The sequence below is a fragment of the Amyelois transitella genome, chromosome Z (assembly GCF_032362555.1).
Source record: "Amyelois transitella isolate CPQ chromosome Z, ilAmyTran1.1, whole genome shotgun sequence".
In the NCBI taxonomy this organism is placed as follows: domain Eukaryota; kingdom Metazoa; phylum Arthropoda; class Insecta; order Lepidoptera; family Pyralidae; genus Amyelois; species Amyelois transitella.
In genome coordinates this window covers 7,880,328-7,904,805 of record NC_083535.1, presented here as the reverse complement: position 1 = coordinate 7,904,805, position 24,478 = coordinate 7,880,328, and the positions used below count along the sequence as shown (strand labels likewise).

The 24,478-nt window shown below is 35.3% G+C and overlaps 1 protein-coding gene across 1 annotated transcript; it reads right to left on the bottom strand.

Moving 5' to 3' along the window:
- Positions 1–782: 782 nt before the first annotated feature.
- LOC106134030 (failed axon connections) lies at positions 783–24,478 on the bottom strand. Its single transcript, XM_013333977.2, has 6 exons — positions 23,916–24,478; positions 7,409–7,544; positions 6,758–6,960; positions 6,088–6,225; positions 4,823–5,098; positions 783–4,706 (listed from the first exon to the last, which is right to left on the bottom strand). Exons 1-6 carry the CDS (start codon positions 24,213–24,215, stop codon positions 4,629–4,631), a joined length of 1,131 nt encoding a protein of 376 aa, XP_013189431.1. The 5' UTR covers positions 24,216–24,478; the 3' UTR covers positions 783–4,628.

Sequence of the window (24,478 nt, the reverse complement as noted above, 5' to 3'; positions counted from 1 at the left end):
ACTTATCTATAAAAAGTACGACAAACGCCATCTATTGATGAGTAGAAAAGCTACTATTGACACGGACGGCGAGTTGCTATCAAATATGAACACGTTCGTCAATCAAAAGCTTCAGAAAATAACCTAGGAAAATCTCAAAGAAATAATAGCATCGCTGAAAGGCAAAATAGCAGTATTTATGAACGGATTAATTTCTAGCATCAGAAAGCTCCATCTAGTATCGAGTAGAAAGAGTTGTTTACTTTTATACCCAGTGTGGCCCTCATCGGTCATGGCGTTATAGATGGCGCTGATATAGTTTCTTAAAACGCGGTATTTAAAATGTTTATATATCTTGGGAACCGAGCTTTTCTCGAACCTAGGACCTTGATAAATCGATTCCTTGAGCCGAAATCCCCTAATCTGTAACTTTCATGAAAAACGTTGGAGCCGTTTCCGAGATCCTGATTATATATACTTATACAAGAATTGCTCGTTTAAATTTATTATAGATAGATAGATAACCATAACGGAAAATATAAAATGCCTGAGCCGGTATCTGGCGTGGTACCTCGCAAGCCACGCCTTTTTTTAATTTTATATCGGTTTTATTTTTAAATTGTTATATCTTCTTAGATGTTCATTGAACTTGTGGAAAGTGATGTCAAAGACAATTTTGTTCACAATTAAGTACTCTTAATCAACAACACATTTATTTGGATAAAGATTTTATATTATTACGTAAATACAACTCTTAACAAATAATGCATTAATTTCGACCAAATTTGATTACCATAAAAACAGTTCTAGTGAGTTTATCTTAGAAGATAGACATATACTGTCGCGGACATTTTTTTAGACTATTTCAAGAGGAATAATTCTTTCATACATATATTTTTGGTATCTTGAACAGTTTTCGCAGCGCACGCAACGGAAGCCCTCAAGGATAAATAATTATCCCCGTTATTTTTTCACATTTTCAATTGTTTCTTCGGTCCTTTTAGTTGCAGCGTGATGTTTTATAGCCTACAGACTTCCTCGATATATGGTCTATTCGACACAAAAAGAAAAACGCGCGTTCAAACAAACAAACTCTTCAGCTTTATAATATTAGTATAGATTTTGTTATGATTTTTTATTTAATTACGTGATATTTTATAGACAAAAACAATTCCGTTCGAAGCGACGAATCTGTTGAGATCTCAACACAATAACAGATTCGAAACTCCTCCCAGAATTCTTGTTTTGGTAGATATATATACTTTAATGGCGACAGAATATTACATTGAAATCCATATGAGAAGATTGTTCACTGAAAGCTCAGCTGTATTTAACAATACGTCTATGGCGAACCATTACTATCTAATTTACATTGTTTACTATCAATATTGAAAACCACAATTACTATATGAGAATTAATTTATGATTACACAAAGAAAACATAACTATAGATACCTATTCAAAATCAATAATAAAGCATATTATTACATCTTAAATTTGATCCTACGATCCTAATAATAACAAAAACATATTTGAAAGACGTACCTATTTCAGTAATTTATTATTAACGGTAATTATGTTTAATTTGTATAATAGTTCTAACTTACAATACAAGTCGAGTCAGAGTAATAATTCAAGTATTATATAAATTACATCTACATAGTGAGACAATAAAGATAATCCTTTGCGTCCAATGCTTTTTCGAGCGATTCTTCGCAGTTTGGCGGGAAATCCGTACCTAGTCAAAGTAGAACATAATGGTTGTGAGCGTCGTATAAAGCTCTTCGTTGTTAAATTACTATCTTATTGTTTAATACTAAAACAATTAATACAAACAACCGATATATTGTGAAATAGCTAGATTTCTTATTCATAACGATTGGTTTCGAATTTAATTTGTGAGGACGTGTTTTTCACATGTGTGGAACGACATAGTTACAGACGACCGGCGCGACCTTTATCTTTGGAACAAAACCAATACTTGTTGTTATGTTTAAAATTCCCACCATAATGCAAAGCACACCCAATCAACAATCGTTAAAAATTTTCCTTAATGTCATCGAGATTCAAAACTTTGAGTCATAATTCTAGCCTTCTCTTTATTGTCCCAAAATTAAATATTACGTTGTATAATATGAGCCAATGTGATATTCAGAATATTATATTACACCTAATCTTACTAAAATAACTACATAACCTAGTGCTAGAGTTACCGTTTGCCGACTCCACGAACAATTCGACACCTAGCAACAATTACGTATAGTGTAGGTCGCTCCATGAATTGTGCCATACGATGGGCGATGGAGTGCGTTGGTTCTCGAATTTTCCCAGTTCATTTCATCCTTTTTTTTTTCGTGTTGCTTAGCACTGAAACAGGCTCATAGCGGGACAATGTCTAAAACTTTTGAATTGTAGCACTACAACTATTGAATATGGTAATGTAATTCAAACATTTAAGTGAGGCTCGGACGAGGCAAATTAATACCTGCCGAATGTAATTTCCTCAATCCTAAACTATGATTTTATTATTACTTTCTTATTCTTAATTTCTTATATCTGAGACTAATGGCAGTGATGGTCAGTTCAGTTGCCGGGAAGGGAGCAAAGTCCAGCGACCCGAAGAACGAGAAAATAAAATTTAATACGTCAAATAAAATTCTGCTATATTCTATTTTATACTTGGCTTTATGTCTAAGAGCGGATCGAATATACTCAAGTCCGCGCTGTCCTAAACATCGCTTACTCTAGCCTAATTCGAACTGTAATGTGAATGTTTAACTATGAATATTATAATTAGGATAAAAATTATCAATATGAATATTTCCAGACCTAGGCTTACAAGTTATATTATTCTAAATTTAACCATATAGAAATGGATTAATATTTTTAAATTTTCTAATGCGGAATGGCAGAAAGAAATCTGAATAAAAACGAATATGGACCATGGCATAGCAAATAATTTAAAAGTTGTTGATTTACTAACAAAGCCAATGAATGATATCACGAAAATATCCAATAAGTCTACCTTGCCCTGACATTGAACAACACATAAATATGGAATAATTTTAGATGAACCGGAATGTGTGTAAGTCGATTTATCTACGTACTATTTTAATCTACCATTTTAATGGATTATTCAATAATTTCTATAATAAGCCTGTTTCAGTGAACGCATAAAAAATAATCAATAAAAGAACTAATGCATTGACGAAGATCACATGTCATCTAATTAATCAGTCAGATTTTAATAAATTACCGAGAATATTGACTCGAAACCAGTCTTAATTGAGTATTGAAACGATATGAATATTCGAAATGCAGAGAGAATGTATAAATTAAAGTTAAAGCCGTCCGGGTTACACTTAATCTCATTGTTAAAAAATCATTAACTTAAATAGCCTTCCTCTATATTATCCTTACTTTAAAATAATATATTTCCACTAATATGAGACAAAACACTAAATAAATGTGTGATTTTCCTCCATTTCAAATCATCGACAAAGTTAAATATTAATTTAGTACTTGTAAAAATTTGAGTACATTCGTCCTAAATCTTAACAATTAATACAATATCAAAATTTTATGGACTATGAATTATACAATAACATGAAAAAACAGTCTTCCAGGCTTTTTCGTTTATCAAAAATTTGTAAATTGTAAATTTTAGTGGTAAAAACCAACAGAGTACAAGAATCTCAAAACAGTCTAATCATTCCACCACCATTCCAATTTAAAGTAATACAAGCTTCATTTTTCGAGTAGCAATACTTTCAATTTTAACCACTACACTTCCGACAATTTTTGGTATCATTATTACACTAGACTTAATATATTCTAGTAGAATAATTCACATTGAGTAAAATGCTGTCAGATCTCATTAACCAAGTTGGATAATTTGTCTAATTTGATAAACCGACTTTATTAAGTCATGTTATGCTCCCTAAATATGATTCACTACAATATGTAGAATTTGAGACGTGGAGTTAAATGAATTATCCCAACTACATCATTACATTATGATTACAGTATGTTATGTCTATTTACTTTATAATTACTTATCTCTGTCGGTTCAAAATTATGTACCTAGTCCTGTAAGTACCTTAACAACCGAATTACTTACCCGACAATAATTTTAATTACTTCATAAAAATTTAAAGTAAAGGAATGATACATAGTAAGAAAAAACTACAAAGCAGCAAAAGTATGTTTTACCACACAAATAAGTTTTACAGAAAAATGTCAAAGAGAGAAGAGTTCTTACATAATTTATGCCAATAATTGAATGGTCATTCACGACACAACATTGATCAAATTTATTAATGACAAATTACATTTCAACATAAAGCACAATAATAAGTAACGACGCCCTAGCGTCGACAACTGAAATAAACGGGAAAGACAAATGGATTTACACGCTTATAATATACAGAATGTATTACGAGTCTGACTCTTATGTGTAACTTGCATGCTTATGATGCAGGCAAGGTGGTGAGGAGGAGCTTTGTTGTGGTGTTCATGTACGTATATAGAATCTCACAAGTCTTGTTATTATTGCATGTGCACATGGCATAAATGTTAAGACGCGTTCTATGAGCAGCTCACAACTCGCCGCCTCGCCCGCACAGTCTGCGCCGTGTCAATGTGATGATTTACTTCTCCTTTTCTTTCTCGTCCTTTTCTTTCTTATCTTCGGGTTCTTTTTCTTGTTCTTTCTCCTTTTCGTCGCCCTGAAAAGTTAAATACCAATATATTTTTCAGCTGAAAGGTTAGTTTATAACTAATAAAACGCGTTCATTTGAGTGATTTATATGTTTCAATTATATTTTTTATGAAGGAAACAAACCTTGCCCTTTTCCGTATCATCAGGCAGCGGCTGTTTCTCAGCTGGCCCGGTGCCTTCCTTGGTTTCCTTAACCTCCTTCACCGGCTTCGGAAGATGTGCATTCAAGTCCAGGGTGGTGCAAATGTCGTCCCAGTCATGGAAGGCCCGCTCCTTGATGCGGGAGACCAGGCCGACCAGATTCGGGAAGGAATCGTTCATCGCATCTCGCAGGGGATGTGCAACTTCCTTGTCAATGAAGTGCAGCTGAGCGAGATTTGAGAACGCGACCACATCCAGCTAAAAATAAATTTTATATATATACCTACTCAAATATTATACGGGACACAGATTGAACTAGTCCCAAATTAAGTTCGATAAATGTATTATAGGATATTAACTCAATACCAATAATTATATTAATACGTAAAAAGATAAACATTTTATTTTCAGAATATATGATTACGCAATCATTTAAAAAGTCGATGAAATGTAATTTTTCTACTATGGTGTAGTTGGTGCTGTAACTTATGAACGACCCCTTTATTTGTAGGCTAAATGCAACTTTATAATATAAGTTAAACAAAAGGCTTTTTGGGACGTCTATTTATCACTGATTAGTGAATCGTATTATTCACTTATAAAGTGAGAATTTCATATTAAAAAAGTCAATGACTTGACCGGTATAAAAATCTAATAGACTGGCGTTATGACTGTCTAATAAAACAATGATTCAAATCATGTAACAACAGTGGTCAGCAGCTTTCTTGACCACGCAGATACAGTCAGCATAGAAAACTATGTTCTAGGTAAAGGATACGTTACTTATAAAGTAAAACGAAAACCCCTTTAGATTTACACGGCACCATAAAAATTTTATCAACTTCTTTAAAACCAGTAATTTGGAATGAAATATCGAGAGAAATAGTTTATGCTCATAGACTACCGGCAACCCTATACGACCTGTATTATTTGAATATGGGGCCAAAACTAAAGATAGAAGTTCAACATACGGAATGCGCGCCAAACGCGAGTGAAACTCGCACGTAAAACAGTGACAGCTTGTACCTGTATCATACTAATGGTGCTAACCAACACAAGCTACCTCAGATCAAATCGGGGATGTCCTGGTGTATAATCAGGTCACGGGTGCCCCCCTCAACCGACGAAATTCCATGAAAAGACTAATGAATCTGTATGAAGCAAAAGAAGCATGCAGGTATCGTAGCAAGTAGAAAGATCTGAGCCTGTCCCTCTAGATAAGAGGTGTGCTAATATAATATACTTACTAGAGTGGGTTCGTCTCCAAAGAAGAATGGTCGATCGGACAGCAAGTCAGATAGCACACGTAAGTCGTTCTTGCCGAACTCAACAATCTCTTCCTGGCTGTGGACGCCAATGCCGTGGGCTTTAGCCTTCTTCATCCCCTGAAATAAGTAAAGTTTGAATTAATAATAAATTTCACATTATACAAATTCATAAGGTATAATCAAAAATTGTATTGTATTAATTCAGAAGTCTTTCCGAAGCTACTTAACATAGAAGACCCGAGATTAAACAAAGGCTATATTTTTCGCGGACAAAGACACGGGTATATAAGTTTTTTTTAGGAACAGTTAGTTAACAAAAAAAAATATAGTAACAAGCGCTAGTAAGTAATTAATTCAAACGTTATGTGGTAGCGTGGTTGTGGGGGATAAAAAGATCAAGTATTATCAATAATAACAAAAAAGCATTAGCAAGCAAAATAAACAAACAGCAATGAGAGACAACTTCCATATAACAAGCTGTTACAGGCGCTAAACCAAGAAGAACAAAGGAGAAACTTTGAGTACGCACGAACCAACGAACTTTATTAAAACATATTTTGCGAGCTCGTATGCACTTCTCTTTTATACACTTGTGTATTTTTATTATTTTCAATTGTCACTGCAGAATCAAAGAAATTGCGAGGCTTACCTTGCGTCCAGATGTCAGCTTGAAGCAGAAGTTTAATATCGGATTTGGCAAGCGGGTATTCAGCGCTTTTTGTAGATTAACTTGGTATCCTTTGATGACACTGTCAGGATACTTAGCGCGCCACCACATGATCACCCAGGAGAGATGGTTCTCAATCATGGAGATCATTGCGTGAGCCACCACCCGCTGCTCCGGCGTCAGAGCTAGATATAACAAATAGGTCAACAGGTGCAGGCTAGATTCAGTACTTCTGCCGAAATGCACATGCGCAACGTCCCATTATTATCTAGAATTCTGGAATATCAGGTCGCCCGGGCCCACTAAAATGATCTGGGACCTATGATTCGCTGCATCGATCGTTACTTTAAAAGAGGTAAATGGACCAACAAACTACGGCGGAAATGTATTTTTAGAACATGCAGCGAATATACCGTTAGCACTGCGGATGGAAGAACTGCGTAACAGGTTCTATGATGTTGTTTAAATGTTTTGTTGATTTTATGTTTATAAATCTTACAGTGGCAAAATATGAAGTTACGGTGTAATGGCAAGCCGGTGACGTAAATGTGAATTTAACATTACTGTGCGCCTACGCTGCAATAGGTACGCATTGTTTACCTAACTAGCCATACAAAGGAAGTGAATACTTACCAGCATCTAGATCTTTGTTGTATTTCTCTGACAATTCTTTGATTATAAAGGAGCTGTCAGCAATTTCTTCACCATTCAGTTCCACAAAAGGTAATTGGCCCTTTTTGGATCTGAATTTGGCTTTGTGGTCAACATTCTGTAACAAAAATATTATGTTTTAATTTTGTGAATATGTTAACGAAACACAAGAATGAAAAACATATTTTCTTTTCTTGAAAATAATAATACTACATAAAATATTATAACAAAATGATTTATATGTAGAGTTAGTACCTAAATGTTTACAAACGCTTTGCAATTTAGCAAACAGATATTCGCTTTGTAATTTCTTAAATATTTTTATTGCAACGCAGACTCTCGTACGTATAAACTAAGAATATAATATACCGCAAGGATAACATAGGTTCTCCTCATTTCTTTTTTACTTATAGTTAGCTGGGCTATCATGAATCTGCATCACGTGTTCCCAATGTTCGATTTTTATGCCTCTTCATAAAAGCTTATCAGTCTGAACAACATTAACTGTTAAGGATAATTTCTACATTTATAGTTCAGGCACGGGTGCTGCAGTTTTCAAAATCATTAAAAGCCTTATACGTTGCCCAGGCTTAATATTTCCCTCCAGTCGTTCCGGAGATTAACGTGACAGACATTTTATTTTTCAAATAATTACTCCGCTTTATGCAAATGTATTCAATGTACCGTATTTTTTACTGTATTATAAATATGTATTGATTGATTACATAAAAGCCATCAAAAGTATAAACGTAAGTTAAATGAAATTATTTCGTAATCCTCGTTATCAAAAAATACTTCGTACCTATTGAGGGATTCCTATTTACAGATGAGAGTAAATGATCATGGACAAAATGGTCATAGAAAAGTAACAGCTTTCTTTGAGATCATTTTGTACATTATTTGCTTGGTATCAGTACGCCACCCTACGAATTATACCGAAAATAAAAATGTCCACGTCCGATTGTAAATTACTACTACTACTAAGTATATTGATCCATGCGTGGAGACTCCAAAAGAAAATTAACGCATTCGAAAAAAACATTTGTTAGTTGCTTATAATGTAAGGCAATTAAATTTATTAAAACTGTCTAAAGAAATGTGTTATATCCTGCATACAAGACCGACCGGACACAAGCCGATCGTTTAATATTATAAAAAAAAACGATAAGTTGGGAATTTGAGGTGAAATAAGTCTAAAGATTTTATGTCTACATAACAAAAATTCAAAGAACAAAAACATTACTCTGTTACATATTAATACTCTGTTCCAACTCCACGTGGCAACAACAGGTTGTCACATTAATCAACTCGGTAACAGAAAGATTGGTTCAAGTGGCGAATGGGTCGTTTCGCTGGGACAAAGAAATGTAGGGAGAGTACGGAGTGTGGGTGTGAGGGTGTCCCGACTTGGTATATCTGCTAGCGTTGCCATAGTAACGAGCATCAGATGAGCGCAAGCTCGGCACACGGCGGGAGCAGCTGTATTGATTTTGACTGGCGATGGGTAAGTTCAGCGGCCGGCCGTTGCGCCCCACCCCGCAAACATACGAAGTACTATTTCATCCCTATCATAGGACATAATGACAAGCATCTTATTGCGATATCTATACTAATATTATAAAGCTGAAGAGTTTGTTTTGTTTGTTTGTTTAAACGCGCTAATCTCAGAAACTACTGAACCGATTTGAATAATTCTTTCACTGTTAGATAGTCTATTTATCGAGGAAGGCTATAGGCTACATTTTATCCCGGATTTCCTACGGGAAACGTCAACAATGCAGGTGAAAGTTGAATGAGTCGGCCATCTGCGAGCTTTCCACGCGAACGCTGCGCAAACCAACAAAGATATAGTAAAACAATGTACTAAAGATGTGAAGTACTCATTTTTTGCCACAAAAAAGTCCGCGAGAGCATATATCTATCTCTTAAGGTTTACTTACAATAACCACTTTTATGTTCATTTTTTAAGATTTTTTTTTCATTATAAACATAATTTATTTTGAAACCAATTTTCTTTAATTCAGTATTAATCCTTATCCAAATAAATATGTTTATTACTTTCGGCTTTTCATGTAGATTAAAATTGCCATTTACAGTATATAAATCAGACGAATAGGTTTTGAGATATAGTCGTTATAAGCAATTTGCAGCGAAACATTTAATACGGCGAACCAGCGTTCTTTCTAATACGCGTGACCGCCAAATTGATGCCGAGGAGGATGTTTGCAAAAATAAATATGATGCCCAAATAACTATTCCACGCGGACGAAGTCGCGGGCACAGCTAGTTTTTAATATTAAGAGGTAATTGATTATCCGAGGTTAAATATTGGCTAAATTATTAGAAGACGAAGATGCGAATTACATCTGATAAGTTATTTAATTAAAACAGGCGTTCTCGTTCAGTGTTTGTGTCTGTTTATCATCAACAATAAAATGCTTTAAAAAAAATGTAGTAACGCCAGCGTCGGGCCAAAAACATATGTATCCTAAATGTTTTATGTATACCCTCTGTAGGCCGAACTGTATTCTGTGAGGGCGAAGAAAGATGTTGCTTGCAATAACACAACGCAAAATTTGTTATCAGTATAAATTTTTATTTTCTCTTATTAACATATCTCGAAAAATGAAGTTCAAAATTATAAATAAGTAGATGTCAAGTAGTAACACAGATTTAAATAGGTGTTTTGGAGATAACATGCGCAGCGCAGCCTCGGTCAGAGGGGGCCGCGACGGCGCAGTGGTTGTATCCCGGGCACGCACCCTTGACGTGGTGGCAAGTACAGGGTTGGTCGATGGCCGGGCGGGGTCGCGCAGGCGCCCGCGTTAGGTCGAAGCCCTTGCGGTTGCCGACCCCCGCGTCTAGGCGCCTACTTATAAAATTGGATTCTATCCCGAAATAGATTTATATTGGGCGATTTATAATGATCCTTAATGTGTACGTATGTATTTATTTAAATACAATACATACGTACACGTTAAGGATCAAAAAACGCTTATAACATATAATCAAGTAATGGTTTAAAACCTAATTTCACCTAAGTTTTGATATTTTTTCGAATTCTTTATAGACCTATCCCAGTCTTACACATAATAAATATGCAAGTTTGTTTGCTCGCTTCTTAAATATCAAATGATACAAATAATACAAACTACAGATAGACCAAAGCACATTTGTAAACAATTAGCGACTTATTCAGCACCCGATGCTCTACTGAATAAAATTGAAATTGGATTTATTAATTAAGAAGCCTATGAACAGACTACACTGTGAAGCTGACCTTTATATAGTGTGTGTATTTCATGGTATGATTATTGACCAAATTAGTTCATGGTAAATTAATCTTAAAAGAAGGTCAATAATAGGATGTTATTTTGAGTCTTATTGCAGCTGATCAAATTATTTTGTATTTTTCATTATTATGGTTTTTTCTTGATGTTAATTATTCACGCGCTAGAATTCATCGCACCACCAACTTAAAAGTTTTCTGTTTGGTCAGCTGGTTGAATGGTAGAGAATGCCAAACGACATTAAGTCCGCCTTTTGTACATTTGTTTTTTGTGCAATAAAGTTTTAAATAAATAAATTCATTAATGGACAAAATATATATTTTACTGATCGCTCAGCTCAGATATCACATGAATCAAAATTCGTGTACGATTAAAAATACATACATATTTATAATAGACTAGTTTTCGCCCGTAGCTGATAACATCATAGCTTTTAACTTGAAGTCGGGTAAAATAAATAGGCAACTATTGTTCTAGCTGTTTACCATTAACACGTTAAACACCAGAAATATTGTGTTAGGTGGAAGAAATAACAGAGAATTGAAGTTAATTTTAACAATGTATGCTACTGTTAAGTACAATGATAAGTGTAAACACACAATGTGTTACCGTTACATAAACAGAATATCATTCCAAGGAAGCCCTACCATTGTACGATATTTCAGCAGCACTGTTTGCATTTGACGATGGTTACTAAATTTTACAAAACATACTTAATTTATATATACAAAAACTACGTGGCAATACGAAAACGTTGTAGAATAGTTACACTCGCACCAACATTAGCGTATATAGGTACGTTGATGCAAATCTGTTGCTTGGAATACGTCGGAATAAATATATCTAGAATCTCTTATCCTCCAATGGGGAACGAGATAATCAGCTAAACTAAAGGTATAGTTTAGCTGATTATCTGCCATGCCACGCACTTATTTTTATTTTTGAAAAATTAGTAGAGTGCTTTTGACGGAAACGAGCGAAGTAGTCATTCGTCTGTACAGTAAGAGCATAAATGTGTATGTCGACATACTTTAAGTAACATGAAAGTTAAATGAAAGAGGTCTGGCTCAACGCACAATTAGAATCAATTGCCTTTTAATGGGCTGTAATGTGAAGAATGCTCCCTTTTCCTGTTCGAACTACAGTCTTGCCTTATCTCAGAGTAAGATAAGAATTAAGACCGATGTCTTTTTTAAAGTCTATGTAACCATTTTTTGATTCACAGATCGTCGGTGGAATAAGGATCAAAACCCACCAGGTTGATGTATTAATGAGTCATTAGAGTTAAACAACTATAACAAAAAAATTGAACTCAAAAATGTAATGACCACAAACATATGTACTGAATGACAAATCTCAATTTTGGAAGAAACGTGCAAAATTCTGTTTTTAGTCTCTCCACTGTGACTCCGGATTAGAAGATCGGATAATCGGATGCATATTCACCTAAACTAATATTTTGGCTAAGAAAGTATGGAGGCGGCTTCTTGCTTTCGGGATTCCAATTATTTTGAATCCCGGAAATTTTATTAAACAAGAAATTGAAACTTATCCTATATTAGGTATGATAAACACCATTATAAACATAAGTGATGGATGATCATATTTATTAAAAAATTACCTACCTACCGGGATTCCAGAATTATACCGCGTGATTTTTTAGTCAGTACGAATACACAATTTGAACATTAACACGTTGAACGCCAGACGGCACACCGGTGGGCCCACTGACATAATCCGTTCGGGCCGTAGTGAAATTGCGTTTTCCGTAATTTTTGGCCATTTCGTTTTATTGCACCAAACGATTACAAATACGTTATTTCGTAATGTAGGCTATTTATTTTCCTGAATTATTACCAAAAAGTGGAAATATTGAACTAGGCACACCGGTGACCCCCGCGGCCCGAACGGCAGGAATTTCGTAAATCCTTCTCCGCTGGCCACGGGGTCACGCAGCGGCCCACCCCGCGCCCCGCTACCGCTACCTTTGCTGGGAAAAGATCTCCTTATAGGATATAATATTGAAAGGTTTTTTGTGTGTTTTGATAATTTTTTAGCATTTCTTGAACTAGTAATGTCCCATTGCTGGGTAAATATCTCTCATGTTTCGTATTTTCTCTACAAGATGTTATAATTGCATTTAAGTTAAAAATATCGTGTGTTTTGTATTAACGCCTGTTTAAGTTGGTTTTGATTTTGTTTTTATTAGGTACATTTTATTTTATAGTTAAAAGTGAAGCTACAAACTGAAAAGTACCATATTGTTGCTCAATTTATCATTAGGATACCTACAAGCAAAATTCCTGTTTTCAGTTTTTTTTTTTTGCGGTTTTTTGGTATATTTCTAATAAAACATTTAACCTAATAATTGGTTTTTGCATTTTAATATTACCTTTCTAATGATAAGTATCTAAATTAATAATTATTTTACTTTAAATATACTTTTGATATGGCAGTTCAGTACAGCCCTAATAATTTGACAAAAATTGGAAAAAAATCTAAGTGTTTACCCGTACAAAAGAACCAAGCCGAATCTTATATTCTACAGGGCCAAGCGGCCCACCTTAGTAACGTTATTGCATAGTATCTTTGCGTTTCGGCCAGTAAATTGCGTTTGAAGTGAAGCTCTCCGATGGCACACCGGTGACCACCAAAGCCTGAACGGAACAACACCCTTTGGCTCACCGGTAACCCCCGTGGCCTAAACGGAACAACATGCTTTTTCCTTCGGCGTTCAACGTGTTAAGTGTATCAATGCCGAATCCCGGAATTTTGAGGTACAGAAGTACGTTCCATACTAACCCAACACCCCAACTTTAGGTAAATATGCATCCGAATATCCGATCTCTACTCCGGATCCATCCTAAGATTTTATCAAAATAGTGATAAATAAATGTATTTTTTAATAAAAAGCAGTAGCACACACTGAAAACACATAAGAAATTTGACAATTGAAGTAGTCACCTAATATTTCAATCTTAACGAGACTATCGGCCCGTCTATCCAAAAAGGGATAAAGACGTTATAAATAGTATAACTTTGTATGTTTACATTTTATAATGCTATACAAATAAAGTTGCGGGCCTAAGCTAGTATAGTACAATTAATTATAGACGCCACTTTTAATAAGTACATTAAAATAATTCTAGTCATGACGACTCAAGCCACTTAGACATTTGTACGCAGCCCCATGTATCAACTAATAACTCATTTATATGAGCTGCGGTGGCAATGTGGTTATTTACATAGAATATTTTAAGAGTGACGAGTCACGCGAACGCATTCCGACACCACTGCACACATGCACAAACTAAGACAATGAACAATCAGAATAGATACCTACTTGTGGTAGCTGACTTATCTTGTGCGTATACGAAGCTCGTAAACGCACACTTATGTGATTGACAGTCGTAAATAATAGATTCAAACACATCAAGAAGCAGCTCCGACAGCAGGCCGTAGTGAACTTTAATCGAAAAGGTTAAAATTAACGTTTGGGCTATGTATGCCTATTAAGCTCTTTAAAAGACGGCAAAGTAGTAACAATAAAAACTTAATAATATTTATCGTGACGACCTCATCGCCCCCTGGGTCACCTTCCCAGTGCAATCAGTATCCGTAGGGCAGCTTGTGGCGAGCTGTTGGGGAGTATCGACCCCACGAACCTGAGTGATCCCAGGGGAGGCCCCTGTTCCTCGCCTCCGATCTTCCTTCGCCAAGGTCGGAGTGGAAACCGTTGAGGGACAGGACCCCTACCTCTGGTTGGCCTTAACCGGCCGGTCAGAGTGGAGTCGCGAGAGCTATACGCTCGAAGAATGGAAGTGTAAAATGTCATAACGCCGGGGGTGCATGACTGGATCACCACGATTTCACGCCCCGCAGTCTCACCTCTCAACATCCTTAGCCACCCACGCCGATGTTGCCCCTTTGTTGCCAATCATGGTGACTGATTTGAGGGGCCCATTTAGTGAGTGGCGAGTCACCACCTGCCACATAATAGTCACGATTCATGATTATGGCAGGTGTCCGAACTTCTCCAGCAACAGCCCAGTTTAAATTCATCCAAACGTCAACTCCATAACCCATCATCCTTTTCCTTATTTTGTAATAGATCCACTTTCTGCCGAGACCTGTTCATGGACATATCGTTAATTGTAATGCCCGGGAACGGGTTTTGGCAGGAGAACAACATAACATCAACTTCTCCAAAGGTCCTACTACTACTACTACTACGTGTTGGATTTATATCCCCACGCAAGCCTCTCAAAAATCCGAGGTGTATAGACCCGTGAAATCCAAGAGGAGAAACATAATTATAACAATCATAATATTTTGCGCTGTTCTGTTTTAATGTTATCGAGAAAATCGGATTAATGTCATTGATTTGCAGTGACTTCATACCCGTAGAAATATGTAACAATCCTGATTCTAACCCTAACCTGAATGTGATTACGCTTATCTACTCTTTGTACCGTGTTACAAAAGAGTTTGCATACTTTAATTTACAAAAACTTTCATCTTCATAAACTGATAATTAATTACATTAGTGAAACAACTTCTATCGCTGTCATTTGTTTTTGACAGATATGATCGAGAAACCGCAGGACACGAAACTGTCATAGGTAATATTTGACTACGTTCATTTAAACATTCGGATTTTACAACTGCGTGAGATCATAAGACTAAAGATTAGAATATTTGGTATAAATTTAAAGTTACTCTATGCGTTCCTGAGAAATTAAAACTACTTGAAAAAAGATCTAGATGGACAGATGTAAAAAGTCATAAATATATTTAAAATAATCCCCCTTAAACTTTGAAATAAAAATTGGTCGGCGGACCAATTCGGAAACATACGTCATAGTAAACAATTACAGTAATAATTCGGAGTTATGCGAGCGTGAGGCGGTTACTTACGCTAAGTTTTGCCAAGTCGAGCTCACGAGAAAGTGCAGTCAGCATACCGTAGCTGCATGATTTCATAGCTCAGTGGCTAATTCGCTCCTGCGGTTTTTCGATCTCATTGCAACATGAACATATGACTAAAGGATGTCGATAAGTAACGATCTTCTTCCATATTCTAATAAATGTCGTGGATAAATAGTAAAATTGAGCACTTTATGATGTGCTTGTTCGGATGTGGCAAATAAGGAAACAGAACTTATTCATTTGTAATTGGAGTAGTTGGAGATTCAAAATAGCAACAGTATAAGCCTTTCAAAATATAATTAGTTATAGTTACAAGTATTACTTCGTTATCCTAATTGTTCTGGCTAATTTGCTGTAACAGATGCAGGGACAAACAGTACAGAACTCTTAAGCGAATAAGTTGCAGACCAACTAGTTTAGAACATAAAGTGCGCGTTACGCTCTGAATCGCAGTATTGCGATATGTTTAATGAAGGACAAGTTGTAACGGTGCAGGTGCTAGTTATTTTATAGCGAACTGCCTGCTCCGAATACGAATCAGCGACATTGCAGTTGTAGAGTAGCATGGCAGTTGAATTAAGCAACGCACAGCTATTTGTTACTTCCGTCACACGAAGCTGACTGCGGAGGGCTAGCGCGCCTGCTCCGCATTCCACCACCAAATACGTCGCGCGAAACAAGTCTACCTGCTAGAATAATTAATGCATTGTTGTTGATGGCATGCGTCGACAGCGAAATCGATCAAATTTAATTCACATCACGATTTATTGTCTCATATCGTTATTATATCTATGGGGTTACATTGAAATAATAACACACATACACTTATTAAATGTTGCCCATTGCCAAAGAGAACACAACGATGTATTTCAAAAGAAACATGGTTTGAATAGAACATGAGTGAAAAGCTATTACTACAAACTACATTTAATAGTAACTAATAGCTATCTCTTAATTTGCAGATCTTATGCAACATTCTGTAGGTAATCCGATTGAAACGGTTATTGAAAGTTCCGTAAAAAGTACACGTCGACAAATCAAAATATAAAGGATTCTGCCATTTGACTTCCGGGCTTAAAATAAAAACTTTTATGGGTAGTAACTACTAGTACTAACTTAATCAAAGAATATAATTCATTTGGAAAAGTTGAATTTACTACAAATATCAAATTCCATACAAAATGCGTAACTTAGAATTCTGAATACTGCAAAGGCCTACATTGTACCTACTTACGTTGCGACTCTCACTTGTCCGGTTTTTTGTTTATACTGCAATGTCAACCACAAACAGACTGCGCTACATTGACATTCAAGTAAAATTCATGAATAGTTTATCAAAAATCATTAGAGTGAAGAGAAGAACCGTTGATGACATTTTCAACTTTCAATTATCCCTATAATTGAAGTTCTTTCTCATTAGGTTCGGCCACATGTACAAAGCTCCAAGAATTGCAAGCTTGTATTGGGGCGATCACTTATTCGCGGCTAAGATCCGTGTGCTGAACTGCTGACCCGGTCGAGACATAACACTAATATACTCGTAATAATAATAAATTGGACTTCTGCTAGACGCACACTCTGCACGCTTAGCTAAGATTGATACAGGCCGAACAGCGAGTACGGCGACACATTCATTTTAGCAGAACGTGCACTATGACGCTTTTCGGAAGCGGAAGACAAACTCAATTGTTAGTCATTTTTATAAATCTTACGGGCTTTGGTGACACGTAACATCGGCATACATGGTATTTGTATATACAAGAATGTTCGTCACGCTATTAATCTGGTAACTGGGGAACTAGTTAATTGCGGTCCAACGAAACCTTTATATAGAAAGCAAATTAGTTATTTGCGTATTTTCTACTTAATTTCCAGTAAGGTTGTGGAATAAACAACTTTAAAATATTCTTTTGTTAACATAAACACACATCAATACTCATAATGTACTTACGTAGGTACGTCTAATAAATAAATTCTTAATTTGTATTATCGTGCGTCGTTGAATTGAAATCATCATTAACGTAGGCAGCGTAAGAAGCTATGGCGAAACAAACAATTCAACAAGGAAACGCTGCCAAGAATATGAATAATGTTAGGGACACTTAAGCGTATTATATAATGCTGGACACTAGTCCTCTCTTTTTGACCGGTTGATGTGATAGATGATATATTACTATACTAGCTGTTGCCCGCGACTTCGTCCGCGTAAATTTCGAGTTGAATCTTAATCATACAGTCAGATGCAGACAGACAGACATAAAATGTAAAAAAAATTCTCTATCCGTTTCAGCAAAATATTAAATGTACAAACAAATATTTTTACCGTTTTACAATATGTAGTATTTTGATTTTCAGTTTTTAAAATAAAATACTAAAACAACACAAAAAAAAATATATTTAATAAAAAGAAATATCTTGTTTTGTTGGGATTCGAAATTGGATCGCTAACATGTCAGACATCTCACGCGCTAACCACTGGACCATCGAGGTCGAGCGGTAGTGTCGAAATTAAAGTAGACTACATACATATGGTCACGTCTATATCCCTTGCGATGTAGACAGAGCCAACAGGCTTGAAAAGACTGAATGACCACGTTCAGCTATTTGGCTTAATGATAGAATTGAGATTCAAATAGTGATAGGTTGCTCGCCATCGCCTAAAAAAGAATCCCAAGTTTGTAAGCCTATCCCTTAGTCGCCTTTCACATTTATATATATGTTATAGGTATAATGCTGTCGTATAATGATAAATGACTTTTAATTTTAAATTTCGTAACTTATTTGCAGGCAAACTGATGCCTTGAGTTCATTCAAATGTCAATAACTTTTTTTTAGTGAACCGATTTTGATGAAACAAACTTTAAAAGTTTTTCTGAGTTAAAACAAAGCAACTGGTGAAAGTTTTAAGTAAATCGGTTCAGTACTTTCGGAGATAATCGTGATCATACATACAGACAGACAGACAGACTTTTGCTTTCTATTATTCATTCTAAGTGTCCCACTATCCATTTTAGTCAAAAATACTAAATGATACAGACAAAATATTTTTACTGTTTTATTATATGTATAGATAACTATTGCAATATTTCATCGAAATTTGTGGTATTTTGTAAATTCTATTTTTTTATAAGAGGCAATAATAGATTACATGTATAGTAGGTAGGATACACATAAGAAACACTCAAATACAAATATGTAGTACAAAGCTAACGTAGTTAATCCACACGACTAGCCGTGTGTATAACAAAAACCCAAACAGGCGAAAAATTGAAAAGAGAATCATTTGTAGAACTTCAAAGGGCGTGTTAAGCGGTTCATGTTTTAACAAATAACTGTTTAACTAGCTTAACAATAAACAATCGAAGCTCAATGAATTCAAAACCTTTTTTTCATATATACATATAATTTCATTTAAAGAAAAACCTGTTTTAAAAGTAAATTCATTTGTGCAGAAATCAACGTAACAAAATGCGCCAAAGCCCAATAAAGTCTGAAATTGTTGAATGTGCTGTTACTTTTGTTATGTATGTTTGCGAATTTGAAGACTCGAAAACTTCAGATCCAATTTTAATTGTATTTGCATTATTTAAATACATATTTAAGGAATGTAAGATGGTGTGATATCCATAAATAGTGTATGAAAATTAATGAAACACGTATACACTACACGAGAGAGAAGCGTGATTTTATGTTTAGAGAAATGAATTGATTTGATTTGGAGCATTATACAAAGACTAGCTGTTGCTCGCAACTTCGTCTACCTTAAATCTCTATAAATTGTAACTTATTATGTTATTCCAATGTCTAAACTATACATAAGGGATCAATAATTGGGAAGATTCATGAAAATGCGACCATTAGATTTTGTGTGAAAGAGTAACAAATACACATTAGTACGAAGGACACACAGCTGTCTGCATTTTATTATTTGAATGTTTTGTATTTGATTAGTAATTGATACGTACAAAGAAACCTCCGCTTGTGATAAAAAAGATCAAAATATATTCGTATGAAAAATGCTGTTAAATTAGTTAAGGCAGAAATTCTAAAACTGGCCATAGGCAAGTTCTTTTCTGTGTTATATGCATTACTAGCTGATGCGCTCTCACAATGGAGAGGGAAAACATATCACTAGAAATCTGTAATTTGTCATGAATAACGTATTGGTCACGTCGATAAAGTGGTAGTTCTTTTGATTCTGTTAAGTTGCATTCATCTAAATAAGTGGAGTGCCTTGAATACACAGGACAAGTTGAATTACACTTTAATTATTTTTTTTCTATCAAGCAGAACCACCTACGGAATATAAACAAAAATAAGGTAACCAATATATGTATTTTAAACCATTTACCTAAAATTTTACTTCTTTGAAAGCCGTATAGTAAAGAAAAATATTATTAATAATGGTTAGCTTCAAGACGTTTTGAATACTTTATTCGTCCCTACACAACCCAATCCTATGCATTTATTCAGGAAGTACTTTTACAAACGGGTAAATCATTATCGTAACGTTCTGCTTGAATGTAAAGTAATGTTTTTTGTTGAAAATTTGAGTGCGTTGGGCATCAATCTGTCAGATGGTAAGCAAAATGTTACCACTCACGTTTAAATCAATTCTCCTGTTGCCTTGAAAATTCCTTAGCGTCACGATTTCATATGACATCATGTTTCTTTTATAAATCTTCCTGATGTAGTCCCATCTGTAGAAATATTATTATGTGCAAGGTCAATACAGGAGGGCATTGCCCGCAGGCGGATACCGTCCGTCCCACGACGACACCCTCCCTCGGAATTAAGCTGTGTACCGCGTCCACATGCCGCATAAGTATTAGTTTATAAACGTCATTATGAAAAACGTAACATGTGATGAATTATCAAATAAATCTTTTATTTTTGAAAATAAATAATAACGTTTACCTAAAACAAATAATATGAGTTAAAAGCAACGGCTTGATATGGAGAAGTGGAGGTAATTGAAAACCCGAGATCATATATAGGTAACAGTTAATTATAAATTATAACTAACTGTTAATGTTAAATATGTTATTGTCAGTAGATGGAAAGTGTGATAGTGATATTGAAAGAAGAGTGAATTGCAGGGAAAATGGTGAATGGAGAAGGCTCGCTTGGCTGTGCATAAGGGCGTGTTAGTTCCAACACTAATGTATGGGAGTGAAAGTCGGGTGGCAGAAAAAGCACGAAAGTAGAATAAACGCGGTGTAAATGAGATCGCTTAAGAGTAGGACAGGTGTAAAATTAAGTGACAGGATAAGTAACGGCGTGATAAGAGAACGTTGTGATGAAAAAGAAGATATAGTGACAGGAATAGAAAAGGGAATGCTTAGATGGTTTGTTCATGTCGAAAGGATGAATGAAAACATGTTGACTAAGCAAATATAGGTACAAAGCGAGAGTGAATGGGACTGTTGGATTGGGAAGGCCTAGCTAGACAAACGTACTTTGATCAAATTGGAGACGTTCTAGCAAAAGGTCCTCACCTTACCTTCAAGAGTTCCCGAAACCGACAAGCTTGCATGAAGAGACTTATTATGAATAAGGATGAAACGAAAGAAGTATGCAGGGATCGTGGCAAGTGGAAAGATGAGGTCTCTGCCTACCCCTCCGGGACTGAGGCGTGGTTTAAGTATGTAAATGTTAACTATTGTTACCTATGTACGACTTCGGGTCTTGAATTACCTCCATTACCTTCCATAAGATAAGATTCCATATCATAAGAGAAATTTAGTCATAACTTTGTTCAAAGAAATCCAGGAAGTAGGTAAGTATCAGCAATATAAATATTAGTTAGATAATGACCATCAATAATCAATATATGTTAATTTATGCATATTTGCACTCGAGTAGACGTGAGACTATGTGGGCCCGGAAGGAAATCGTCGAAACTTGGTAGATATTTTATATATGAACTGTATCTAAGAATTTAACTGACATAAGACAAAGATACTCTACTAAATACCATTCCTCAATAATCTGGATTTAAACAAGGTAAAAAAGAAATTGTGTTAGATAGACTATCGCAACGCAATGTTCAAAAAGTATCGGAGTTTTCTGGAAAGTGTCAGAAGCGTCAAGAGTGCCGAGGCACAGGTATTTAATAATAAAGAAATTACAAAAATTTAGTTAAACCTACAAGAAATTACAAAAATTTCGTTGTCTTCCTTATAAAAGATTGCGACAGAGTTTTTTGTCTCTTTTCGCGTCGCACTGCAACCGCTCGAGGTAATAGAGACGACGCGGGATCGGAATGTACGTTCTGTAGTGTCATATACCTACGTAGAATTTGGGAGGAATTGCATCTTTTCTTCTCTAGCATGTTTGTGAAATATTTCAATGTAGGTATTTTAATATTTTAACCCTAAGTAAAAGTTCTGTCCCTCTCTTTATGTACGTCCTTTTTTTTTTAATTTTCTTTTTCTAAGCTTTTTACAAGCTTTTTAGTTCATCTTTTTTTCGGTTATTTACTTATTTGTACTACTCACGACTTTATTGCGTTAAACATATATTTTATTAAACGTGCCGGGTAGTTTCCGGCACTAAAGAATAGGACCACTTCATATCTTTTTCATGAATGTCGTAAAAAGCGACTGAGGAATAGGCTAATAATAAACTTATGATTCTGTCTGTAGGCGATAGGCTCGAAAAATTCAGTACGTATTATGTGGCTCAAACATACAACACTTTTATTTATAATAAATTTTTGTGGCCATAAATAAAGCCCTCAGTCAAGTTTGGTGTCACCAGATTTGCCACAAGTTATACCTACTTTATAGTATATATAGTCTCCAAAAAGATATGTAATAAAAGTATAGATCAGTCATATCGTTAGATGACTTACATTAATTGATCACACTTTGTTGTGTAGTTACAACTGTTAACTCTAACATTTCACAGTGACTGCCCGCTTGGAAAACCAGATACATACTGCTTTCCCAATAATTGAAAAAAATTACATCATAATTCGCAAAGCAAAATTCGCAGTAGCCTGATCACAATAATACCAAGAGATATAGAAAACATAATAATTAACTGAAAATATGTAGGCTACTTTTGCAGTTGGGTAAAAATAAGTTAATAATTGATATCAAAATAAATTAGTGCTAGGTGTAGGACAGGAGATATAGTTATCAGATTAAAAAATATTCCATGTATCATGTGATTTCCCTATAGAATAGGACCACACCATTTCTTTCCATGGATGTCATAAAAAACGACTAAGGGAAAGATTAATAAACTTGAGATTGTTCTTGTAGACAATAGGCTAGCAACCTGTCACAATGTAAATCTCAATTCCAACTTGCAATACAGCTGAATATGGCCTTTCAGTTTGTCAAGACTGTTGGCTCTGCCTACCCTGCAAGGGATATAGATGTGATAATTATGTTATATGAAAAAAATTGCCAATTCCAAGGCACCGAGTTTCTAGCTATTTGTCTGCAGGTAGTGGTATAAATCACACTGATGATACACACACACTCATATATGTTGTTATATTTATCAGTTATTTTTATTATTTTAGTTTTAATGTTTTTACTATGAGGGAACACCTACACTCTCTGACAGCTTAATGTAATTGTGTTCAATCAAAGTAGGTTGAGCTCTCCTTGACAAAGTCATAAAGGTCTACTGGAAAAGGTACCATGTAATTCCTAGATTCTTCTCTGCTCATGATCATCAGAAAATCCCATCCATGGCAAAGGATGCAGGCGGAACAAACAATAGGAGAATGTTGATGATATTATAATGTAAGGTTTAATCTCAACAATATCTAACAAGTAAGACTGCTGGACAGGTCCTTTGCTTTCATATATTTTCGGAAAAACTATATTTACAACTAGATTTAAGTACAATGGGGCCACATGAAACCACCTTTAATTCAACAATGATAGGCAGGTATATTTTTGTGGCCCATGTAGCACCTGGCAAATAAGTAGACCCTAGAATAAGACACTTCCAGGACACAGTAGCAATTTTTATATATGAAAAATCGGTTAGGTAACAAAACAGAAAACTATTAATAATCTGTGTATATACATATAATGTACAAACACAAAAAAAATTGTATTAAAAAGGAACCCTTATACAACAGAAAATAAATAATTAGGTAGGTACCTAATAATAGTAGTTAAGATAAAATGCTTAGCATAAGCGTTGATACACCACACCGAAAAATGCACATGTTAGATTTCGACCACGCAGCAAGTTTGCTGTGATGAGACAAAATAATAAACAGTATACTACCAGGCACTTACCTCATATTTGATACCACCAAGACGAAGCCATGTTTCAACTTTCAAACAGTAAGGAGAAGTCGACGGCAACAAAGGAGTTCGCGAGAACTGGTAAAGATATACGATATCTTTCTCAAAATTGGCTTTATGGACTGTTGACTTTGGTGGGGCTGGGTCAACCTTTTTCTCTTCAGCCTTTTCTTCTGTTTTTTCACCAGCAGTCGGCACTTCTTCTTTAGTTTGGCCATTATCTGCCGGCGCGTCCTCCTTCAGTTCCTTTTCGGTGTTTTCGGGCAAATTATTCGTTATTTCTGTTGCCATTTTGATCTGTTCACAATTTAAAATTGCAACTAAATTTTGTCACACACCAAAAGACACGATTCGCGTCAACGCCTATATTGCCGGCAGAGTAAGGTAAGTAACGCCTAAATCAACTTGTTTTAGACACTTTACTTGTCACTTCTCGCGCGTACAATGCCGCATCTGCAAAGCACGCAAAGCTGCTCACTAGTCAACTGAGAAACTTGGATTGGGAAGAAAACCGGTCCGTTGCCCGGCAACGCTTACATGCCGAGGCAACAACA